The sequence below is a fragment of the Monodelphis domestica genome, chromosome 5 (assembly GCF_027887165.1).
Source record: "Monodelphis domestica isolate mMonDom1 chromosome 5, mMonDom1.pri, whole genome shotgun sequence".
NCBI classification, from domain to species: Eukaryota; Metazoa; Chordata; class Mammalia; order Didelphimorphia; family Didelphidae; genus Monodelphis; species Monodelphis domestica.
This window is the reverse complement of record NC_077231.1, coordinates 168,517,615-168,538,763: the sequence shown is the minus strand read 5'-3', so window position 1 is coordinate 168,538,763 and position 21,149 is coordinate 168,517,615. Positions and strand designations below refer to the sequence as shown.

At 33.4% G+C, this 21,149-nt stretch overlaps 1 protein-coding gene across 8 annotated transcripts in view; it reads right to left on the bottom strand.

The window, feature by feature from the left end:
• The window catches only part of KMT2E (lysine methyltransferase 2E (inactive)), an 86,805-nt gene that overhangs the window by 5,494 nt on the left and 60,162 nt on the right, over positions 1 to 21,149 (bottom strand). For 6 of the 8 annotated variants that reach the window (XM_056800859.1, XM_056800861.1, XM_056800865.1 and 3 more), the window contains 10 exons: positions 19,076 to 19,340; positions 17,827 to 17,925; positions 6,260 to 6,424; positions 5,546 to 5,854; positions 4,160 to 4,414; positions 3,906 to 4,050; positions 3,184 to 3,437; positions 2,516 to 2,572; positions 1,821 to 2,387; positions 620 to 921 (listed from right to left, as the gene is read on the bottom strand). In XM_056800859.1, coding sequence (XP_056656837.1) covers positions 620 to 921; positions 1,821 to 2,387; positions 2,516 to 2,572; positions 3,184 to 3,437; positions 3,906 to 4,050; positions 4,160 to 4,414; positions 5,546 to 5,854; positions 6,260 to 6,424; positions 17,827 to 17,925; positions 19,076 to 19,340 — 2,418 coding nt within the window. The remainder of the gene's footprint in view (positions 1 to 619; positions 922 to 1,820; positions 2,388 to 2,515; positions 2,573 to 3,183; positions 3,438 to 3,905; positions 4,051 to 4,159; positions 4,415 to 5,545; positions 5,855 to 6,259; positions 6,425 to 17,826; positions 17,926 to 19,075; positions 19,341 to 21,149) is intronic. The other 2 variants (XM_056800860.1, XM_056800862.1) reach the window with 1 other exon arrangement.

Sequence of the window (21,149 nt, the reverse complement as noted above, 5' to 3'; positions counted from 1 at the left end):
GACAGTCCAAGAGAGATAAGAAAATGAACTGCAAATCATTTTGACAGAATCACAATATACACTAACTTTCTTTATCCTGCCTCCTAAAACTGGAGCTTGATTGATGTTTTGCTTATCCAGAGTAGGCTCAGAATCTATGGAGTTTTATGCCTTTAGTATAGAAGGGCTTGACTAATTGAATGTCTCTCCCAAATTCCTTTATTTTGGGGAAAACTAGAAAATATTTAAAATGTTAACTATGATAATCAGAATTAAGAATTTCATAGCAAAAGAAATTAATGGCATTTGCAAAAATGGGGGGCCTCTACGGATCCCATGTTCTCTTAATAAAAATACAAAATTAGGTGGCTTGAGACTCAGATGAACTGAGACATAAAAAAAAATGCCTAAAAGATAACATATTTGAGACATTCTTGTGCTAGGCACAACCACATTTGTCCCTTAAGAAAAGAATCACAACCAGTGTGACATTCCCCCTATTAAGAAAAGGATTTCCAGGTCAAAAATACCCATCATCTTTGAAAATTAAATTAGTATTACCAACTACTTTAAACTTTTTTTAGCACTTAAAATACACCTTGCAAATTCTGAAATGTTAGGCATGAATGAATCCACTTACCACTGAACTTCTGGTTCATTTTTTTCACCAGCAGAAGTTTCTTTTACTGGGCAGGTATTGCTGATTTCTTCTGAAGTAGCATTATAAACAGCAGTTGGTAAAGGTAAAGGTAGGCTAGTAGTGTGGTCTACTTGCTCCCCATTTTCACCACTGTTGCTACAACCATCACTTGGATTGCTGCTGTTGCTCATGTTTCCACCCATAGTAGTGTGAGGTGACACCGTAACTAAAGAAAAATTGTCAGCCTTGGAGCCACTTTTCCTAGCTTCCCGCTGTCTCTTCCGATATTCTAATAAGGACACCTAAGATGACAGTGGAAAAAACAATCCATTTTTCCATTGTTTGTCAAAGTCAATATATATTACTAGTCTAAGAACCTCTATGTTCACATTAAGAAAATTATATGACTTTGGGAGAAGTCACCTTCCCATATTAGTGGTTCTTTTATAATTTGCAATACAAGTGCTTTAGGTTACTCTTCCTTTATTTCAAGTAGGAAGACCACCTTTAGAATTTGACTCAAGTAGGGCATTAGCCAATCAAATAATGTGATCAAATTAAGGCCAACACTTGTTACTATATGATTTAAAAGATGTTTACAACTCTGTGGATAGGAAGGGCAGGGATCCCAATTTTCCAGAGAAGGAAGGTCATACGTTAATTAAGACAACAGAGACTTGGACATAGGGGATATGATGATGGTTAAACCAATGCTTATTCCTGCTACAACATCAATTGCCCTCTCATACTAAATTAAATGACCATAAGCAACAGTGTTGTTCAAGAAAAGGTAAAGGCTACTGTTCTGAAAGTCAAGAAATTTGGGTTAAAAATTCTCTGACTGAGTAGTAAGCAAGTTAATTAATCTCTGTGGGTTTCAACTTCTTTATGGGTATAAAGTTTTAGAAAGGAATAAACCAAGGGCTCTTGTAGTTCAGGCATTCTCTTAAGTCAGATGGTATAATTATTATTTATTCTTTTTACTTAGATGAAATGAATTATAAAATTAGTTCAGATCTAAAACTATTTTGGTTATCAATATCTAAGTAACTAAAATGAATATGATAATATATTTTAGTTATGTAGATAAATTCTTCACTACCCATGTACAAATGTGAAAAAATAAAATTTCCCAGTTCAGCTTCAAAGACAAAAAGATACACCAAGCCTCTAGATAGAGGTAATGAAAAAAAGTTTTCACCTTTTTCTTTTGTGGTGGATTCTGGGGTGTACAACTCCCTTCGATTGCACTATCATTCACTGCCCTTCCAAAGCCAGGGGGGAGCCCATCTTCTGAAGAACAGAACACGGAGGTCTCCATGAACACACCTCTGGAGTCATCTTGCAGGAGGCACTTTGACTCACTTACTCGGAAGCCACCTCCAACCTCCAGCTGATGGGAAGGTGTTAAGTCCCTTAAATTAGAATTTACTGAGGAGAAGTTGACACCTGTTCTTTCAGGGCTTTTAACCCAAGAAGAGTAAACTCTGCCTCCACCACAGGGAGCAGGTTCTAGCTGGCTGTTAGAGTCAGTCCTATCCTGTGAAGGGGTTTCCATGGTTTTAGGAATGCCAGTGTGCTCCACAACATCAAGTCCAATCTGAAAGTCTGATACAGATTCCTTGTCCCCAGTGCACTGCCTAGTTACATCAGTTCTATTTCTTGGGCTGGAATATCCAATGGTCTTTATTTCTTGCAGGCCCATTTCTGAAAGATTAGAATTTCTAAAAGGACCCACTGTTAGCATAGTTGGTGTTCTCTCATAGCCCTATTTGAAGAAGAAAAAAAAAATTAAAGAATATCAACAAATACAGACTATGGCTTATTTTTTTTTAACTTTAGAATTTATAAATCTAAGGTATATATTACTAAGTACTTGTTTATAAAAACACTTACCTCCTGAGTATAAACTCGTCTTTTAATTTCTGGCGAACTTTCTGGGGAGGAAATATTCTATTTAAGACAAAAAAAGATTTTTAGTAACGGAGTCAAGCCAAAATCCATTATTTAACAAGTAATTCTAATTTGATATAATTCAAGGCACAAATGCAAAGGTATTTGTTAAGGTATATTCTTCTAAAGTATATACTTATGTAAGTACAGATAAAGACAAATATCATTAAATCAATTGTTTGCATTGCTAATAATTCAGCTACATAAAATAGAATCAAAATTGGCATTAGTTTATAAATTTATAAAATGATAATTTACAAATTGCAATTCTAATATGCTACAAGTATAAAACATATTCACAATAAAACAATTTCAAAGGCTTTTAAAAGTGTATGCATAATACATATGAAATATATGTATGTATATTTGTTCACACATTTATATACTAAAAATGAATATATAATGTAAGAAACCTTTTTTAACCCTTTTCTTTGTGGTGTAAAACTCTTAAGCATAATTTTTAGAATAATTTGTTCAGTTATTTTTACTGAAATAATTTAGAAAGGCATTTCTATCATTTTGGAAGGATAAGTGGGCATCAATTTGTCCAAAACTGTATAGCTGGTGAAGCCATACTAAGCAAAATATCAACTTTTTTTGTGTCTTCTCACCTCAAAGTGCATGGCATTTCCTTGTATACAAGGAGTTACTGGAGTAACTGGTGAATATATGGGTTTATAACCATTTCTGCAAGTTTCATCTTCTGATTTTGTCCTAGGAGGAGTAGCAAATAATGATGGGTCTGTAGCAGAGACATCCACATGAGTTGGCGTAGCATATGGAGAAGGAGTAGGTGTGGAGGTTTCTGAGTAAGCAGAATCCAATAACTGATATAGTCTTCGTTTTTTTAGTGGTGTAGTTAAATCTGTATATCAAAAACAAAACAATTTCTAGAAGAGGACACAGTTGGCTTTTGCTAAAAATATCTTCCACAAATCAAATCTTCTTTAAAAACTAAAATAGTTATGAAAGCTAAATTCTAATACCCCAAAGGTATAGTCTACACCAAGCAATTAAAAACTGTGAACCAATATAAACAATCAATTTTCTTCAGAGTAGAGATGTTGCGAATGAAACTGAAGCTTAATGCAGTTAACAAACTACTGATAAGTCATGCCCAAATTATGCCATTTCAAATTATTCACATAGATGATAATTCAAAATACCCCACCCCCACCCCAACAGTTAGACTCCAACTTTTGAGTCTTAGTAAATTTTTTCTAGGTATTCATGCAAAAGTTAGAATTTTTAAAAAATCAGAATTATGTGTACTTCAAAGAGATCTAAAACACATGACTGATGCAAGAATAAGAAGAAAAACAAATATCTTTACCTGGAAGTGAACAACTATCATTGAGTAACAGCGGACTTTTATTTTCACCATTGACAGCAGGGCTTCTAGATCTTTCTTGGCATAATGAACTAAATTTATCTAAAACTGCAGAATTTTCTTCTTCTAATGCTTGCTTCAACCATCGCTAAAATAAAAAGCCACCGTTAATATAGCCTGTACAGTTGAGAAAACGGAAACAGCACCAGAATGGAATGTTGTTTATCCTAATGCTGCTAATCCAAAGGAAGAGTTACCTTTTTGCAAGAGCCAGAGCTATTCTCAGTAGGTTCTTTTCTTCTCCTTTTTTCTGAAAGGAATGGTGAAGTAAATCTAATATAGTGCTTCGGGGTAGAATACACATGGGGACTATACGTGAGGCCTGGTAAAGAGTTGAGCTGTGTAGCCAATACTTCGGGATCTGTAGTTATTCGCAGAGGCTTTTCTGAAAGGCTCTCTGAAGATTTTCCTGTCTTCTCATTCTTCTCACTTAACCATTCATTGACTAAGTGCTATGAAGAAAAAGATGAATAAGGAAAAGATGTCTGATGTTCTAGAATTCCAACTTGTTTTAGTACCTAAAATATTATACTGGAAAAATTGCAAATTTATACCCAGTAGTAAATATATAATCATTAAGCTAATCAGTATCCAATTTTCTAACAACTCTGAAATGAAAATACATAAGTTTAACATGTTACAGAATTATGAGCCTTAAGTTTTTTTAAAGATCTATTTAAACTATAGCTTAATGAAGAAATGGGATTTTCCTATTATAAGTAAAAAATTAGAAGAGTGGCTTCATTTCAAATTTATTTTCACAGAAACTTTAAAAAATACCACAAATGTACATTTATTTTTTTTTTCTAAACCTCTGCATGCTAACAGGAGAAAAAAGCTTTTCATAATCTTCCTTCACACAATTTTTTTCTTCTCTAAGAACACCCAACACAATTTACTATTATTGTAAACTAACTCAGATTATAGATTTCTTTTGATCACTTTCTTCAAAATAAATCCAGTATAGAATTTGGTCCATTCAAAATCTCCAAAGATGAGAAATCCAGAAAACAGGCTTTCATTTCTACAATATTTATGCAATAAAATGCAGTTTGTTGTAAGAAGTGCTGGATATTGTTTTGTCCTTGGAAAACATTAAAATAGTAACTAGATACTATTTTTCATTCTTAAATGGAGGAATAAACTATAAATATAATTTTAAACTTTGTTGAAACAAAACAGATTCTTATAGATATGGTTTAGGGTCTTGCCAATCACAATATTTTGTTATCATTTATACGATGACAGATTCAAAGAATATAAAAATAAATTATCTTTTTTTGAATATGTACATTTGTATTACAGCTTTCAGAAACCTCAACATTTTTCTTATTTCTGATTTTGAAAAGCTATTTTATTACTTATCTGAGATAAATTGTTCACATTAACTCTGTACCCAGTGTTTTAATAAAACAATGTTTCAATTATGTGTAAGTTTACAGCCAAGTTAAAAGCTGAAACAGCACATACAAATAGAAAACAAATAGAAAATTTCACTTAAAGTAGGAACAGGAATGTTATTAGCTACTTATTTGTAAGAAAACAAATTTTAAGTGTTTTTTTTCTTTTTTAAACAATCCTACCTTTTTTGTTTTGGGGTACTTTGTAGGACATTTATTAAGTGCTGGCACTTCAGTCTCGGTAACTATTTCTGCTATGGCAGTTTCAGTTTCAGGCTCTGCTACAAGTGCAGTGTTCTCAGGTTCATTTGGTTGTGAAGTAACTTCAACATCAGGAGAAGATGGCTGAATATCTGAACACATGCTGACAGTTCGGTGTCGCCGGCGCTGCTGTCCAATGTGAGTTCTACTCCTAGAAAAACTTTTTCTCTGCTTAGTTCTATTTACTTTGGCAGGGGTTGGCTTGCTGGCAGTTTCTTCTTTTGTGGTATCCTATTAAGAGATAAACCATAACTGGCATTTTTTGCATTAAGCATAGATTAAAAAAGAAATAGCAACAACTTTTTCCAGTAAGTTATTAAGGGAAACAAAACCATTTGTAGTAAATGCCAAAAGGCAGACTATAAGCAGGAATCAGGATTTTGAAAAAAGGAAATACAATATTCATCAAAGAAAGAAAACGATTCTTCTGTATGTGCATTTATTTTCTTTTGGTTCTGTCTATAACATAAAAACTATGTGGTGCTATTTTTTTCATATGCCAGCCTAGAAAATAAGATTATAACTAAGGGTCTTGAATTTTAGTTCTTTTTCTTTTTAGAGCAAATCAAAAATATAAAAACTTAAATGCAAGGTGGAGTTCTGAAAAAAACTGAAAATTAAACCAAAGGCACATACCTGAACAACTTCAGCATCATTGACCATCTGTGTATCTTTACATTCTGTTTTAATTTCTGTTTTTGCTGTGCTGATTCGTTCCAAAGCTTGTTCCCTTCGTTTCTCTCTCTTCTCAAGTCTAGCAAAGGCTTGGAGGATAGCTTCCATTTTCCTCTCTTCTCTTGTCTAAGTAATCAAATAAGATAATCTTTTAATAAACATCTCTAAAAGTATAAAAGGCAAATCCACAATATTACTTCCAAGCAGGTCTATATTAAAGAAATCTAAATATTCCTTGATCAAAACGAACTAAAAAAAAAGTTCATAACAGTGATTTTCTATTTTCAGAACCTCGTACTATTTACATATTTAGGATAAATACAAATTTACTAAGGCAAAAGGTCATTATAATATTGACTGTATTTGCTCATGTTCTCAAGAATATTTTAATTAACTAATCTGTTTCTTAAAATGGAAATGAGTTCCAAGAAATATTATTGCTTACTGAGAATTACAAACCAAATTCACTGTTCATTTCACACATACCAAATATTTTAAAATTGCATACTATGTGTTTAAATGGCAAAAATATAACATCCTTCTTAATACTTAATCGTTTAGTTCTCTGTATATTCAAGTTATATCATGTGCAAGGAATAATGCCAGCACACTAAAATATAGACCCTGCCCTTACAGAGCTTACAATCTAAAATGGGGAAAAGACAAATAACTCTGCTACAAATAGTAGTATAGTTCATTATTAATAAGAAGTCCAGGTAATATGCCATGATAAACTTGGAGATGGATATCACTTTTATCCAGGGGTATGAAAGGATAAACAAGAAAAGTTGTAAGGGAAGGCTTTCATAGAAACTATATTTGAACATCTGTTACCACCATAGAAAAATCACTCAGGAAATTTACTCAAGTGTAAAATATGGATGGATTAGGGTATTCTGATATTTGAAAAAAGAAACCCTTTAATAGTGATTGTTATGCAAGTAAAAGCAAAAAAAAACTTGGAAGATAGTGTAGTAATACCATCAACAGAAATTGAGGGAAGGTCAGTTAAGATGGGGCTTGAAATATCAATACACAGTCCTATATTTACTTCAGAATATTCTTCCAGAAACCATTGAGAATTCAGTAAAGTGCCTCCCTCTATTGCCTTCCAAAGGTTAGGTTTAAACAAAGTGCCCAGTTCTATTTTGGAATGGTAAATTTAATTTTCAGTATGTTGTTCATAGTGTACTTCCTACAGAAATGTTCATATTGTATATTATATGGATTAGTAGACAGTTCTTTTCCCTGTTTTTAAAAATAAATTTATTATTAAAGTTACTGTATATTGACTCCTCATCTGAAAAAACAGCATTCTACTTTACTTAACTTCCATAGCACAAAGAGTCAGAGGGTTAGAGGCAGAGATTAGAATCCAATGATTGAAACCTTAACATAAAAGTTATCAGTAGGAGCCCTGAGATCCAGATCTTTAGTCCTAAGGATGATTCTCTAACATCCAGATGTTGAAATTCTTTCCTTTCTTATGCATTAGGGAACAAGTAAGAGATTAGAGCTTCAAATTCATGATTGCCTCTGGTGGCTGATGGAAGAACCATCTTTGTTTTTGGTTGATGAATCTCTTTATCAATTTATGAGGGAAGAGGCTGGGGGAAAAGAACTTAAGTATTTCTATCATTTTATCATATCAGTTGATCCTCATTACCAACTCTACAAAGTTGGTGCTATTATTATCCCCATTTTACCATTGAGGAAACTGAAGCAAAGAGAAGTTAAATGACCTTTCCAGGGTCACACAGGTAGTAATTGTATCAAGGCCAAATTTGAACTTGGGTTTTCCAGATTCCTGTCTCAGCACTCTATATTCTACTATGCTACCTCACTGCCTATTAGGGAATCCTTGCCTTAAAGATAGAATAAAGCAGAGAGCAGATAGATAATTAAATTGAGAACTACCTACATGTTATTTCTTAAATTAAATTTCCTAACTTGATCTGAAGCTTCAATGATGTCACTTTATTCAGGTCCTATATATCCTATCTGTTTTCCAATTCTTTGTTGCATCAACTATTTTTCTCTTTCAGCTCTAAATCTCTGTTGAGATCCATATATTTTCAAGAAATCTAGCATAGTATTATTATTGCAGACCAGAAGATCTACTATTCACATATATCAGTTTTATCAGTGAACTCAAAAGGCAAAAAAAAGAAACGAGGGAAACAAAGCATATTTTTCCCAAGAAAGATGAACTACAGTCTTTGTATTAAGAGGCTGGAATCCCTTCATACCTACAAACAAGTTACCCGAATACCAAGTAAAAGAAGAGTAAACTCCTCACAAAAGGAGTAGACCAATAAAGAGCTGTATAGGTGAGCATAAATAAAATGCAGAGGAAAAAAAAAATTTATGGGGAGGTATGAGAGAAGGAGGCAGGACAAACTTGTAAGATGCCCAGTTTCAAACCTTCAAATTTTTTCTGGTTTAAAAAAGAAAATAACAAGTTCCCAGAAAAAGTATTTGTGAACTCTGAAACTAAATCTAAGAAAGTAAAAAAGCCATCATTTAATTCTGATTAAAAACACATATATGGACCTTTAGTCCAACCTGCTCACAATTGAGCAAGTTGTGGATCTGTGAATCATATAATTAACAACAGTGCCTAATAAGAGTGCTGTACATGAGATCATTAGACCTTGGGTACAAACCCCAAATGCCATTTATAAGCTGCATGATTATGGACAAGTCACAATTGCTGAGCTCTCTCACTGACTGGTGACAATACCTGCATTGTTATATACCTTCCAGCATTGTGCCGTAATATATAGAATCCAAGTCTCTTGCCCTCCCCCACCCCCTTCATGGCTATGTCTGATAATTGATAGCTTTTGCTTAAAAATCAGTGTAATGAAAAAGAGCTAAAAAAAAATGCCCTTACAATTAAAAATGCTTACAATTTAGAACTGATTCAACAAAACAGCGAAAAAGCCCTAGGTTCAGAGTTAAAACACCCGAGTTATACCTTCTTCTAATTACTACTTCTGGAAGATCAGGCAAGTTACTTAATGTCCCTGGGAGTCAATATTTTCTGAAAAAGGAGAGTGCTAGGCCTTTAAGGTGACTTCCAGTTTCAAAGCATTAAGTGACCTTAAAGGTAAAACAGATTTAGTTCTGCTTAGAATTTTCCCTAGTACCTCTATCCATTTTACCTATACCACTCAATCAAGGGGCCTTTGATTTTTCTGTCAGGAACGATCACTGATCTTACTCTATACTATACTATACTCTATACTCTTACTCTATATATAGGCAAGATCTGTGTCTGAATGGTCAAAATAGCCTTGAGTAGGCAAATAGCAACTGAATGACTAAACTTAGTAGCCATTTTATTCAACTGTGAACATGCTTTGAAGGATCTAACATAGATAATTAAAACACTACAAAAATGAGAAGTTTGCTCTAATAGGATTTTTTTTGCACTTAGAATGCTATATCATAGCCTGTATTCGAACAACTAGCAAGTACTAAAAGTCATTTTCTATATAAGTTTGTAACCTAGGTACAAAGAATGGGAGGGATTGGACTTCTGATCCAGCATGTGTAGAGCTACCCCTCAATAACTTTGTTGTGGAAAGTGATAAAATGCTTGTGTTGGGAATGTTAAAGAGTTTATCTCTTAAGAGCAAATCAGAATTAATAAGATCAAGCTATATAGTACTTTAAATATTATAAAGTTTTGTATACTTCTTTGTACTTCAAAATACCTTTATTTAAGAGTAAATTTCAATATTCATGTTAAATTTTAAGGGACTGATAATTATAATTTAAAGCAGTGATTCAGTTTATCAAGGAATACTCATGGTCTTTCACTTAATCAGATTCACAAATAAAATGCTATGACCTAAATATTAAGAGTAAAGATCACCATAATATTAGAAAAGAAACATAAGTAAAGTTGCATTTTCTGTTTTTCCTTCTTAATAAACAATGGCCTTCTGGAGAAAAGCTAATAGCTAAATGGTTTATGTAATCTTTGAACCAACTATAGACATTAGTTTTCTCTGGTTTCATCTCTACTAAAATAAAAATTTCTACTTGATTTATAACATAAGATGTATTTCTATATTACCAGATAATAAAATGAAGATAGGTGTCTGAACATCTTTATAATTCTTTCATACTGAAGGTAATGAAAACATTTTAGCACGTAGATGTTGTTTCTTCTCTGAAAAATATTATACACCTCATACTTCCAAGTATAGGTAACTTTAATAATATTCTTCAAATCTCATATTCATATATAATTTCTTGAGAAGACTACAAGTAGGGTGCCATCATGATTACAAATCATAGAACATCACAGAAAGTCAGTAATATTAACCTTTATATAGTTTTAAAATATTTTCTATAGCACTTTTAAAATTTGCCAAATACTATTCATATATTGCCCCACTTGATCTTCACAAGTCAGGAAGACAGTAGCTCGTAATATTATTCCTCTTTGATGGATGAGGAAACTGAGACAGAGGGAGATCAAGTGACTTGATCAGGGTCACAGAGTTACTAAGTGTCTGAGGCAGGATTTATAGCTCAGGTTTTCTTAATTTTAGATCCAACTAATACCTGGAAGGCATATTACTAAGAATGACTTGAATGCAAAAAGTGGTTGAAAAAATATCAAGAAAATGTATAATCAGAAAAAAAGCGAGCTTGATCATATACAGTGAGGGAGAAGAAACTGGCAGCTAAAAATTGTACCAGTATCAGGAGAAACCCTTTACAGGAAATTCATGGCAAGATCAGAACAATAGATGATTGGTATGAGAAGATACATAAGAGTGGTAAACTTTGATATGAAGATATCTTGTTGTGGCTTCAAAGTTATAAGAAATCATTTCATTTGCTAAATATAATTATCCTATTTCCATATCTTTCTCATACCACATTCCACCTCCTCTGCAACCCCATTTAAAGCCCAATTCAAATATTCCTTTTCAAATTTCTCACTACCATATTGTATCTCACATTCCCTTGGGTGAATGAATTATTAGTTATCTCTTTCATTGTCCTTTACCCCATCATACTGTAAGCAGAGCACTATGCCATCTGGTTTTTTTTTTTTATTCCAGTACTTAGCAAGTAGTTTTTGATTAACACTTGTTCAATTAAATTAACTATATGGTGAAAGGGGTTGGGGTTGGGGTGGGGAAGGAGTGAATTAAGTCAGCAGTTCCTGAGATTCTTACATGTAAAATTAAAACAAGTCCATTTTATTTAGATAAAATTCTCAGTGCTAAGAGTTGTAGATAATTCACATGAAGACTATATTATTAAGATCTGATAGCCTTTCTTTTAGTGTAGATGTCAATACCCAAATAGTATTACAATTACATAATTGAAGGAAAACATTTTTACTTGTATTTTTAAATAGGATGTTGCAAATTTCTTAACCCCCACACCCTAAAAAAGATGGCATGAGAATCAGCTCATTATTAAAGTTTCTAATTACAAACATATTAAGAAAAATTTCAGCTTAGAAGCATAGAACTGTTGAATTAAATCCCCTTTTATGGATGAGACAAATTTAAGTACTGAGAAAGTGACCTTTCAAAGGTCTCCTCATTGATTCTTTCCACTTTTGCAGTTGTTCAGTATTGTCTGACTCTTCAGGACTCCCTTTGTGGAGTATCTTGGCAAAGATACTGGACTGGTTTACCACTTCCTTCTCCAGCTCACTGAGGCAAACAGGTTTAGGTGACTTGCCCAGGGTCATACAGCTACTGTGTTTTTGAGGCTGAATTTGAACTCACGCCTTCCTAACTCTAGATCTTCTTTTTCTACTACAGCACTATTAAAACTTTAAAAATCTGGGTTGACAGTTTGCTGAGTGCCTAAAAGGTACTTGCAGAAGTAGAAGAAACTCCAAGGTGAGGAAAATCTTCTGCTGATACATGTTGGCACCTTTTCTACATCTTGGAGAATTAATCAAAGTACCCACCCAAAAGGTTCAAAGACTTGCTCAGGACCATACAATAAAGTAGGTGTTCAGAACCTAGGTGTTCCTGGTCTCCCACTCCCTATCTACTATTATGCCATGTAGTCTTTTGTAGTATACTGTTTGTCATACTTTATAATGGGGGAAGGGGAGATATGAGGAGGAAAGAATAAAAATAATGTGGGGACTACTCAGGAGAAGTATAATCTAGGTTTAAGAAGAGAGCCAAGCCATTGTATATGGCTGTTTAATCAAATTCCTCCCACTAGACTGTTCTTAAGAAGATTAAGGTCAAAGTCAGCTTTGCTCTATCCTGGTGGTGGGGAATCTAGAATGGAAATATATCTCCCTTATGCATTCAACCAATTAAAAGTTCACTATACGTACTAAACTGGAAGCCAAAGAACAGAAGAGAAGGTAGGTTGATTGTGGCTACTTTGAGAATTTTCTCTTATTCTACCATATTGGTGAATATTTCATTCAAAAATATTGATAATATCATTTATTATGAATTTTTTTGTAATTATTATTCTTGTCCAAGGAACAAATTTGAAACAAGTTCTATTGAAAACCAAATTAAACAGGAATCACAATAACAGATAATTAAGTTTATTTGTATTTGCCCTCAGTATGGAAATAATTTCTTGGCAGCAAATTTACCTTCATAATTATTTGTTGTGTAGGCCAATGTTCTGAAATATTTTAAACACAAGAAAATTGATGTACAGAGATAATAAAGTTACTTGCTGCACACCATAAGTAAGCAGTAGTCAGGATATAAACCCATTTCACTTATTGCAAATCCAGTAATAATGAATAAATAGGGAAATTAAATTAGTTAAAATTTGCTACCAATAACCTCCAAAGTAAGTAACAGTGAGTATTTAGGAGAAAATATGCTTGTTATATAGAATTCCCAAAACCCTTCTGCAAAAGACTTTATTTCACCATCACTGTCAAAATAACTTCATCCTATTCAGTATTCAAAGACAAAGTATTTATAGGAACTATATAAATCAAAGATTAATTTGGAAGAATTCTTTAAAAATAAATGTATTTACTACAAAACATAACTGCTTCAAAAGACTCCCAAGACTTGAAACTACTGTAGAAATGTGTAGTTACTACTGGGACCAATTTCAAAATTCTTCTGTAAAACAGTAGGAAAACCTTCATGTTCATCTTAGCAATGCCCTTCTTGACATCCCAAACCAGGTCAGCTCACACCTATAGTTCCAATCACCTGAAATTGGAGCTAATAGGAGGTCGGGGAAGAAGATGCTTGCTTACTGAACAGATGCAAATGATCCTATGGTCATTCATTTTCATTTCTCTAGATCTCATCATGTATTTAAAAATAAAACAAAACAATGGGAATGGGATGTTTAAATTAACTTCACTGAGTCTACTTTACATGACAATCTTAGGTCACATGAAATCTTTAGAGGTTGGTTGTCATGCAAAATTTATACTAGAGAATTCTCTCTACATGTTTAACCACTGCAGTAGAGCCAAATAGATACATGATTCTCTTGAGCCTCTAGTGTCAGAGCAGGGGATAACTATTTTTTGGATTGTAGACCAGTTTCTTAGAATGCTTTGAAAATATAATTCAAACAGAGAATTACAAAGGAAAGAATTTATATTGAAATATTTTTTTTCTCCATCCAAAGTTCACTGATCTCCTGAATTTCTTATTTGAAAGATTGCTAGAACTTATCATTGCCAGCTAGATCAATGCTCATTCAATCTCCTGACAATCACAATTTCTTAATCAATAACTAATTCTAATTGGTTGCTTGTGATGTCTCTCTAGCCTGCTAAAGAAAAAAAAGATAGTCTGAAGCACATGTGCCTCCCTGTAAGGCACTGTCCTGGGGAGAGGGGCATAGGAGAAGTGGTAGTCCCTACCCTCAAGAAACTGATATTTTGTTGGGTTAATCAGTGCAGCCATAAACCCCATCTTTCTCTTTATTCCTAAACAGCTCAGCTACAATCTTGCTTTTGAATTCAGGTAAGGACCTTTTTGGAAGGGAAAGCAATGGAAAAAAAGAGAAGAAATAGAAAAGGGGAGCACAATCCATGAGGGAGAAATCCAGCCCATGTGGAAAAAATAAAAAGCCTTTATCATTCTAATTTATTTAGTTCTTAACCATCTAGCCCTAACCAAAATTTCAACTCATAACACCTGGTACTCCTTCTACCAACACTTTATGTATATAAACACTTTCAACTTAGATACTTTCTCCCAAGTTCTTCCTTCCACATGTCAAAATCCTACTATTCAGGCCCTAGTTCAAATGTTACCTTCTCCAAGGCTCATCACTTCAGCTAGAAATAATCTCAAATTTTGGGACCTATATTGTTTGTACAACTTTTATGGCACATATTACTAATTGCCTTGTTGTAATTATCAATAAACCTATAAACTTCTTGAAGCAAGGGATTGTGAGTCCTTCCTTTCACCTCTCAGGGCACAATATACATAGGAGATAAAATAAATATTTATTAAAAATCAATCTTTCTCAGTCTCCTTTTTCCTTTAAAGCCTAATTATCCCTTGTGGTAAGCTACCCAGCAAAGAAGGATCATTAACCCTATCCACAACTATACATACAGAGAACTACTGGTTGGACTTTAAGTTTGAGCAGGTATATGCCATGAAAGGATTACTTTTGGGATGTACATATCTGAAATCCCCAGGAAGCAATTAACATATGAAGGGGAAGGGGCTGGAGGTGGGGACAAAAAAACTTCTTTCAATTCAGACTTATCTAATAGATATCTGGAGAGCATCCTGGTTCCTGTCCTTTGAAAGATTATGGAATAAAAGTAGCTAAACAGTTCTCAATATAGTTTTAAAAGCCCTATTTACATAGCCTATTCAGTGTCAGAAATTCACATTAAAATCAATATAAAATTTGCTGCAGTTGAAGTAGTTGCTCATTACTACCTTCCAGTTTGGTCGTGCTTCAGTTCCTTCCTTCCAGTTTAGTTCTTTTGATCAATGCCATATGATATAAATAGCATAAAAATGAGGGTGGGGAAGATGGAGACGGGATATGAAGACAGTCATTTACCTTTGTTCTAATCTTTCATAAAAACATCTCTTTAAAAATATGCCCATTACTTAGGGGTCTTTGAGATTCTTGTTCTTAGGTTGTTCTTACTTTAATACCCTCAAAAAATTTTGAAAACCTCAAATATACACATCTAAAACAATAACAGCAACAATATTATTAGTTAAATTAGTTAACATTTATATATTGCTTACTATGTGCCCAGCACTGTGCTAAGAGCTTTACAATTATTATCTCATTTGATCCTCACATCAACCTAGGAGGTAGGTGCTATTAGTGTCCCCATCTTAAGGTTGAGGATGTAGAGGCTGACAAAGGTTAAATGATTTGCCCAGAATCACAGACCTAGAAAACTATCTGAGGTCACATTTGAACTTGGGTCTTCTATCAGCATTCTATCCACTGTGACACCTAGCTACCTCTGATTCAAAACAAAACAAAACAAACAAACAAAAAAACACCACTGCTGCATTATTTTCTGTAAAGATAAAAGAAGGAAGGTAGGGATATGACAGAAGTTTCGCCTGAAACATTGTTTTATAATCATTGCTTCCGTTTCACCACCCAAGAAAGGGTACTTTAATAGTGGAAAACGGGCCTCAAAAAATATTCATTTATCCATATAGAACTAAAGAATAAATTTAAAAACCCAAATTCAGAGCTTAACAGCATAGTCATAAATAGCAAATGACAAGGCAAAACATGCAACTTGTTCATTTCACTAAAGTACCCAACTCTACATCTACAGCTTCATTAACAAAATGTTAACAAAAAATCTTAGATGCTTAAACCATCTTGATAAATGTTTCCCTTAGGATCCCTTCCCTTTGCAGTTCATTTCTCCTGATATAGCTCCTCCTTCAAAGAGGGAACATTCCAATACCCCCTTATATCAATCTCTCTACATTTTCTCTAAGGTTCATCTGAACTGAATGAATTATGATAGGAAGGGTATAATTTTCTTTTCTGGAGGCTCTGAAAACATGCCCAAAGTTTGCCATTTTCAATGTTCTGAACACATTTTTCATTACTAACAAATTTTCTGTGTTAAAAACAGCTTTTGATGCCTAAAAATATGGACTGGAGAAAAATACAGTATAGTTATAAAGAGAACTTCTGGATCTCCACTTATTTTCCAAAGTTGTTTTAATGATTTCCTGTAGCCTATCAGTGAAAAACAACAAATAAAGTCACCATCACTGTGATGAGGAAAAGAACAAGGTTGCCAACAAAAGGGTCAATAAGAACAGCCTAGAAAAAAGAATATCTTTATAGCTACATGGACTATCTATTTGTCTGCACTTCCATCTTCTCAAGCCTAATCCAGCAGGACAGTGATTTTGAAGTTTAGAAGACTGACACCTTTCTTCACCGTTTATCATATCCTAAGAAATGGTAAAGATGGGCTGTCAGAGGTGGTGTAATAGAAGAAAGAAAAATGAATTATGTCTGCAATGACCATACTTTCAAGGAATCTCTGGATACTTCATGAAACCCTGGGAATTTTAAAGTAATACAAGCAAAAAAAAAATCACTGAAGGTGAGAAAAAAAGAGTTTAGAAAGGAAAGAAAAAGTAAACAAAGCAGGTTACGTCAACAAAAATTTGTAGTTTTAGTAGTCTTTACAATCTTTACACCATAACCCTGTTCTATGTTTATTACTTGGCCTAATTAAAAACTATTATATACTAAATAGTTTACAAGGTGTGAGGAAAATACCATTTCTTAGTCCTTTGGTAGAGATGGCTAAAAATAAGCAATCTGTCTGTCTTGACTACACCTATTTTTATTCAGTATTCCAACCCACTTATACTGTACATAAAATTAGAAGTCTTATTTTAAGACTGTCACATAGGGAAATGGGACTATTAGATTTAACTATAAAAACTGGGTTTCCTATTTGCATGGGAATTTTCATTGCTTAAATATTAGGTATATAGCTTTTAATTTGAATTCCACTTCTCTTCTAAAATTAAATCATAAAGAGAAAGGATACTAAGACACCTTGATTAGTAATTGTCAATGAAATTTATTAAATCTCATGTTTGTATAATGTAAGGATAAAATTTTTTATATGCTAAACATGTATATCTTCTATTGCTCCACACCCAGAAAAACTCTCTCTCTCTCTCTCTCTCTCTCTCTCTCTCTCTCTCTCTCTCTCTCTCTCTCTCTCTCTCTCTCTCTCTCTCTCTCTCTCTCTCTCTCTCACACACACACACACACACACACACACACACACACACACACACACACACACTGAACCAAAAAAAGCATATTAGCAAGAAATTATTTGGATGGTTAATGGTCAAGCCAAATGAAAATGCTTTGAATGGCACAGCAAACTCCAAATTTGAAGTTCACACATATGTGGGGAACTGACTTCAAATATTCATTCTAAAGCCCAAATAAAGGGAGCAACAATTAGCATGGGAAGAGCAGCTGTCACTAACCCCTAGCAACAGCATTAAGCAGCTACTTGCTTCCCAACTTACCATCTTCCTTTTCCTTTCTGCAATCTGCTCCTCTGATTCCATTTCTACTTCATTGCTAATAGCAGTTTTTTCTTCTATATCATCAATAAAATCTGGCTCCTGAAAGATGGAAATGACTGCTTTACAGTAGCTCCACTAATCCATCTATAAACTAGGGAAATCTACTAACTGCATAGAGGTGCTAAAATATCCTTAAACCACTATATCAAAAACAACCAGTTAACTGCTGCAACAATTAAAAAACCACAACCTATTTAGACTCATTTTTGAAACTAGAAGTCTTCCAGATTCAAGAAGCTGCTCAAATCCAAGAATCTAAGTTTTATAATTAAATCTCACAAAATTCTTATCAGTGAAGAACCCTAAAAAATGTTTTCAAACAGGTTTTTTACACAAATAAAAACATTAACATGGTCTTATGCCTATATATTTGCATTTATCCCAAAATCGTGTAACAATACACATGCCCATAGCCACACTGCTTAACAGTGCCATACACATATTAAGTACTCAAATATTTGGTGATTCACAACTGAAGATGAAATTACTATTGAGGATAATTATCATCAGTAGTTACAGAGAAAAGATAAAGGTATTTTAAATCATTTTTTTTAAAAATCACTAATTTTCATTTTTGTGCTTCCTACAAAATTCCATTTCTTAGTGACTAGATAATCTGAAATACACATAAACCATTCCCACCAACAAAAATAAGAACACTAAGATGTCTCACAAATCTCAAGAATCTGAATTTTTTACTCTACTGGAAACAAGATTATTTAATTGTGTTTGGGTCAGAGAAACAGAAATGAAGTTTATTGCTGAATGATAGAATGCTTGAACATTTATCACAGAATCAAATAAGTCAGGGAAAAATACCATGAGGATTCTGATTTTTGCCTAGTTTTTGTTAAAGAAGTCATACTCAACATTCCAGAGAAAAGGAAACCTATTAAAAAGTATAAACCTTCTAATTTACCAAATGCAACAATATCAAAGAATGAAATAAACTCTCAATAACCCCTTGTTTAATGATGACACTGCAGGTATATGATTTTTGGTAGAATTTGTACCTTTAATTTGATGAAGTTTATTAACTAAGACTGGAATTACTTAAAAAAAATATCGAAAAGCAATATACATGCAAAGTTTGTACATTGCAATATTAATAAAAAATCCTTTCTTTTATTTTATAAAAGTTCATTATATTCTCTTAAAGTCAATATTTACATTGTATATATTTTAGTACCTGATTATTTGAAATAGATAGTCTCAGTGGAGAAAGTTTTCTCTGTTTATTATCTGGGCTCCTCATTTTGTTGGTAGCACTTTCACAATCCAGAGTAATATTTTGATTTTGTGTTTCTTTTTCTTTTGAAATATCTTTCTCTTTTTTCCCTTTTTTCCTTCTGGTTTCATAACCGCTATTGATGTTTTCCGTTGGTTCAGAACACCGTTTTAAAACTGGACATTCAGGATTTTCTTTGAGGCATGCACAATCCACCTTATACTTGCTGGGGGGAGGGGAAAATACCTAGTTAATATTTATTAATAAATGTGATCAACAAAAAACCCAAACAATTTAATAATAAAATTTAATATGTCTAGAATTATTTCACAAATATATCTTATACTAATTATAGGCAGTTGAATCACATTTTGTAACAGGAACAAAAATACAATTGGGAATGGAGTTTCTCATCAAAGACTGAACATTTCAATTGAATGTGATGGAATATATCATAAATACATAATAATTCTGAATAGTTAAAATTACATTCAATAAACTTAGAACTTCTAAGAGGATTTTTTCCTTTTCCCAATTAGTTCCCCATAATAGGCACATTTTCATAAAACTTAGTAATAAAAGATTTAGTCTTGGTTGATCTCCTAATTTGTGAGGTGAAATAACAAAGGCCAAGAGAAATTAAATGAATTATTTAAGATGACAAGCTTAGTAACAAGAGCTGGCACCTAAACTTCTCCAAATGCAAAAAAAATATTCAAAATAATCTTTCTGACCTAAGAACATCATTAAAAAAAAAAAACTTTACCCCATTACCACTAGGTGTCACACTTGTGCATAATTAAAACATCAACAAATGTAGCAAGAAATGAAATGGAAGTTTGCCTGTTTAAAAAAAAAATGAATGAAACAGTAAAATTCTAAACTGGGAAAGATGAATTGTCTTATAATTAAAAAATTAAGCCCCAAACCACAGTTCTTTCTAAAATAAGGTTCAAAAAGATATTTGGGGAATAGGTGAAAATGAGAGGTACTTTTAAAGTTTAGTATGTTAACAAGTTTATTTCAAGTTCTAATAAAAATTCCTGTAAGGATGCAGTTAATGAAACAAATATAGAAATACCTATGTGGCTGTACTTCTACAGTGCTTTTATTATCTTCTGTCCTATAATTATTATATACATATTTATGCATACTTCCTTCTCTATCCAGTTAAGATCTTTCTATGAAAATGAATCACATCTTATTTATCTTTACATTTTCTCTAGTGCAGTTCTTTGCACGTGGTGAAATTTTAATAAATGGTTATTGAAATAAAGGTCAGCCCCACCCTACCCCAACTAAAGAATAGCTTTTGGAACAACAATTCCCTCACCCTTTGAGCCCTGCTGAAAACAGATGCACAGCAAGGCTTTTGAGAACTTGCTAGAGGTCTACCCTACCACCTGGGTACTGTCTGTTTTGCAAGGAAGAGTGTTCCAGCTTCTTTCAGTATTTCTTCATTAGCCCATTTTCTAGTGGTATCAGCAGTAGTACTGAAGATTTTTACTAGTTATGGTGACATGTCTGGCTCCCGCTTCCTGAGGTCAGCTCAGGTACTCAGTTGCGGAAGAGCCATCCATATAGGCCCTAGCCCTGTTGGACAGGAGCAAAGGAGAACATGTCAATCAGACATGCCACCATCACTCATCACCACCAATGGAGAGAAGAGAGGATGCTGAGAGAAGTAGGGATTCTCTGCAAAAAAGTAAAAACAAAAAAGCCTGGTTCTGGAACAAGGCATATAAACTGTGCCACCTTGTATTACTTACTGTTCACTGGAGACTTTTAGCTGCCTTTTTTAACACATGGGGCTCAGTTTAAAACAAAATGCCTTATGTGCCATGAATTGAAAAAAAAAGGTTTTGTCCCTGAGATATGTAGCAATACTGAAAACATTCTCAGCACTATTCAGCCTTGCATTTCTCATCTTTTTTAGCTACTTAGTCTTAGTCTTGGCTTTTGTGGGAAAGTGGCTCATAGGACATATGATTTCTGTTGTTCTCAGGATCATGCCTCCAAATGGCCTAGCACACAC